The following is a 4,563-nucleotide window of genomic DNA, read 5'->3' on the forward strand; positions in this document are numbered from 1 at the left end:
AGGTTTGTGTCATTTATCCCAAATTTGCTGAGAGTTTTTATAATGAATTGATGTTGTACTTTTTCTTTTTTTTTCTTCATCTGTTGAAAGGATCATAAGTTTTTTATCCTTTCTACTAATGTGGTATATCATATCCTCTGATTTGTGAATATGGAGCAACACTTGTAGCCCAGGACTAAATCCCACTTGGTCATGGGGAATGATTCTTTTAATATACTGCTGGAATTGTTAGTATTTTGTTGAGGATTTTTGCAACCATGTCCATCAAGGATATTGTCCTGTACTCCTCTTTATTAATGGGACCATTGTCTCATTTAGGAATCAAGGTACTGCTGGCCTCATCAAATGAATTTGGAAGTTTCCCTTACATTTATATTTTTTGAATAGTTTGATAAGAATAGGTATTAACTTCTTTAAATATTTGGTCGAATTCCCCTGTGAGGCCCTCTGTCTCTGGATTTTGTTTGTTGAGAGATTTTAGTTTATTACTAATTTAATACCTTTGCTGGTATTTTCCCAATCACTTTCTTTGTTTCTTCCCTTTTCAGTTGTGTTAGTGTATATGTTTCTAGGAATTTATCCATTTTTTCCCAGACTGTTTGATTTTTTGGCATATAATTTTTCAAAATATTCTCCTGCAATAGTTTATTGGTTGTTACTTCTCTCCCCTTTTGTTTGTTTGTTTGTTTGTTTTGGGGGGTCTTTTTTCTTTTAATTTTGGAAATTCTGGCAAAGTGTTTATCAATTTTTTTTTCTGTTGAAGCTTGTCTTAATATTACTTTATGCCATTATAGCTAAGGAATGCATTACTGGCTTTCTTCTCTTTTCTTCACCATACAGGATGTGGATGGGGGAAATGGGTTAAATTGGGATAGAAATTAAGGAGGGTATTTATAATAAGCACAGTTTATTGTATATAAGTGTTGAGTCACTAAATTCTACACATGCAACTAATATTACATTATATATAAAGTAACTGGAATTTAAATAAAGACTTGAAAAATATTATTATAAGCATATGTATCTCTCTACAACAAAGTTACATTTTTTATATCTTTTTCTTACACTAGATTTCAAGGACACAATTGATGTCAGAAAATGCCATATAATAGGCTTGAGTTAGAAGAGGGGAAGCAGTTGGATAACAAAGTACTTTTTTTCCCTTTTTTCCTTGTGAGATGAAATCAACATAACTTAAAATTAAACACTAAACATGTACAATTAGTGGTATTTAATACATTCACAATGCTGTACAGATATCACCTACCTTTGTCTATTTTCTTTTATTTGAGAGTACATTATACATATTTTTTCATGTGACATTTTGCATATTGATTTTCCTAAGAGTTACCATACAATTGGTTTTTCTGGGAGAGCAAAGCTTATTTCTCATGTCCCTACATGCTTTTCACAGGAAAAGGAATGCCCATTAGTATGACAGATATAAAAATCATGCATCTTTCCAATCCCTAGAAGAACCAATCTGGTTTTGCTATCCACTTGGTCTGGACAAGGAGGATACTTCTTAGTATCACTTTAATGAACACAATGAGATTTTTTTAATGATAATTTGTACTCTACAGATCCAATGTTATTACCAGACTATGCAATGGATTGTTTGTATGATTATGTCAGTGAATGCATAAATCATGATATCTATGATATTAACTCTTTATATTGATAAATTGTATGTGTCCCTTATCAATTTTCTTAGTGCCATTTTCATATCATTATTTCTCAGACTGTAAATGAGGGGGTTCATGGTGGGTAGCATCACAGTATATAATACAGAAACTAGCAAGTCTAAAAGTGATGGATATTTGGGTAAGGGATGTAAATAGGCAAAAAATCCAGAAGAGAGAAACAGAGTCACAACAAGGAGGTGAGGCAGGCATGTGGATATGGCTTTGTGCATTCTTTCCTTGGAAGGCATTCTCAGAACAGTGGAAAATATATAAATGTAAGAAATATCAATAAACACAAAACAGCCAAAAATATAACACTAGATGGAGCCCAATGACTACAAATTCCCCTATGTTATATGAACAGGCAAGAGAGAGCAGTTGTGGGACATCACAGAAGAACTGATGAATTTCAGGAAGCCCACACATGGGAATGGAAAAGGTAGAAGCTGTATGAAGAATTACATTGAGACCTCCACTGACCCATGAAATAGTCACCATCTGCATACAGGCTCTGTGGCCCATGATGATGTCATATCTGAGAGGATGGCAGACAGCAACATAGCAATCATAGGACATTACTGTGAGTAGTGCTACTTCTGTACTGACTAATAGAAAGAAGAAAAACACCTGTGAAACACATCCAAGTAATGAAATTGTATTGTGATTCATTAGAGAGTTCATGATGGATTTGGGGACAGTGATGGAAATGAGGCAGAGATCTAGAAAAGAGAAGTTCTTTAAGAAAAAGTACGTAGGGGTGTGGAGCTGATGATCTTTGGTGGTAAGGGTGATGATGAGAAGATTCCCCAGTAGGGCTACCAGGTAAATTATCAAAAATAGCACTGCATGTACAACCTGGATTTCCCTAACATCTGAGAAGCCCATGAGGAAAAATATGCTCCCATAAGTGAAGTTGTCCATTTCTCTGTATGTTTAATCAATTACTCTAAAAAATAAATCATAGGGGAAGACAAACCATGTTGACTCCAAAAAATAAAACAAAACAAAACAACAACAAATACAAAACGGAAGGTTTGGAAGGGAGGGGGTGAGGGTATGGGTGAGGCTCATGGTGGGTATTAAGGAAGGCATGTATTGCATGGAGCACTGGGTGTGGTGTATAAATGCTGAATCTTGTAACACTTAATAAAATTAAATTAAACAAAATAAAGTAAGGCAACTTAAGACTCAGATGAGGATAATTTACTATTGTATTTTCTTAATTTCCCTTTCTCTTACTGTCATATGCATCTATCAAAATATTTAAGATCACATGAGACTGTCACCAGAATGCCTCCATTGACATCAGGGAACCACAGTTGATCACACTACAGTGTGACTGAACGGAGTGTCAGTCCATTCCAAATCATCTACTTCATCCACCTATCCAGATCAAGAACTACACTCTGCATCTCAATAAGATGGAATTTTTCATAAAGTATATTGTGATAGGTAATGAGGAAAGCCATAGAATGTGAACAATCAATCCCAAATATAAATTTAATCGTACTCATTTACTAGTTTTTTGATTCTTTTTTTTTTTTTTTTTTTTTTTTTTTTTTTTTTTTTTTTTTTTTTTTAAAGATTTTATTTATTTATTTGACAGAGAGAAATCACAAGCAGGCAGAGAGGCAGGCAGAGAGAGAGAGAGGAGGAAGCAGGCTCCCTGCTGAGCAGAGAGCCCGATGCGGGACTCGATCCCAGGACCCTGAGATCATGACCTGAGCCGAAGGCAGCGGCTTAACCCACTGAGCCACCCAGGCGCCCACTAGTTTTTTGATTCTTAATTAATTGTCTGAGTATTAGTTTATTCAATGTACAGAATGAACTTTCTTATCTTATTGAACTGAATGATGTGTATAAAAATACCCAGCAAGGCGCCTGGGTAGCTCAGTCAGTTAAGTGTCTGACATGTGATTTCAGCTCAGTTCTTGTTCTCAGAGTCATTGTTTCAAGCCCTGCATTGGACTCCACAAAAACAAAATAAAACAAAAGCCAACAAACAAATGAAGAAACACTAGCCTAATTCATTAACAAGGTCTTTAACAAACACCATTTCTTCTATTTATCCAATCTTCCTTCATTACACCTGAGTCAAGAATTTTGAGAAATTGTCAAATGATAATTTTTCTTTTTATTTTATATTTTAAACTCCTTTCTTCCTTCCTTCTTTTCTTTTCTTTCTTTCTTTCCTTCCTTCCTTCTTTCTCTTTGCATTGGATCATCATTGCATTGTAATATCTTTGAGCTGTTTTGCAATCCTTGAATCTTAGTAAATTTTAATAATATAAATTATTCTTTTTCACAAAACACTAATCAGTTACATTTCTAAGGAATGTTATTGACTATTGCTCTGTACTCAGACCCATTTTGTATTTATTTGTAAATTAATTTCACCATTTTTTATCTGTCCTCATATTTATGATATCTATAATTCTTCTTCTGAACCACATGCAATATCTTGCCAGTTCCCTCATTCACTAATGAAATCTTTTACTGGTAATTGTTTTATTTTTGTATAAGTCATGAAACTATCCATTTTTAAAACTTTTCCTGTAGCACCTGCCATGGATAACAGTGGCTCAAATTAAAACACAAAAGTTATGAAAAGATATAAATCTTGTTAAAAAGTTTAGGTAGTTATCAGGAACACAAATAATCCTTTTGTTCCATTTTGTTGCTTAAAAATGATGTATGCATAGTATTAAACTATTTGAATTGTGCAGCAAAATATTCATTTATATTTTTTATGTGTTAGAAATTTTTATCTTCTCAGCAGATTCTCCAACATTGTTGTTTTTGCCTTTCAGGAATTGTTACATTGAATCATATTTGTAGCCGCATGTCCCATTTAATTATGCAGGGCAACAAACTCACT

The 4,563-nt window shown here is 33.8% G+C and overlaps 1 protein-coding gene across 1 annotated transcript; it reads right to left on the minus strand.

The window, feature by feature from the left end:
* Nucleotides 1-1,672: 1,672 nt before the first annotated feature.
* On the minus strand, nt 1,673-2,606 carry LOC131831265 (olfactory receptor 14A16-like). The gene is given in 2 exon segments (XM_059173414.1): nt 1,673-1,987; nt 1,989-2,606. Coding segments are annotated over 2 exon segments (933 nt in total).
* Between the last annotated feature and the right edge of the window lie 1,957 nt (nt 2,607-4,563).

The sequence above is a fragment of the Mustela lutreola genome, chromosome 5 (assembly GCF_030435805.1).
Source record: "Mustela lutreola isolate mMusLut2 chromosome 5, mMusLut2.pri, whole genome shotgun sequence".
Classification (NCBI taxonomy): domain Eukaryota; kingdom Metazoa; phylum Chordata; class Mammalia; order Carnivora; family Mustelidae; genus Mustela; species Mustela lutreola.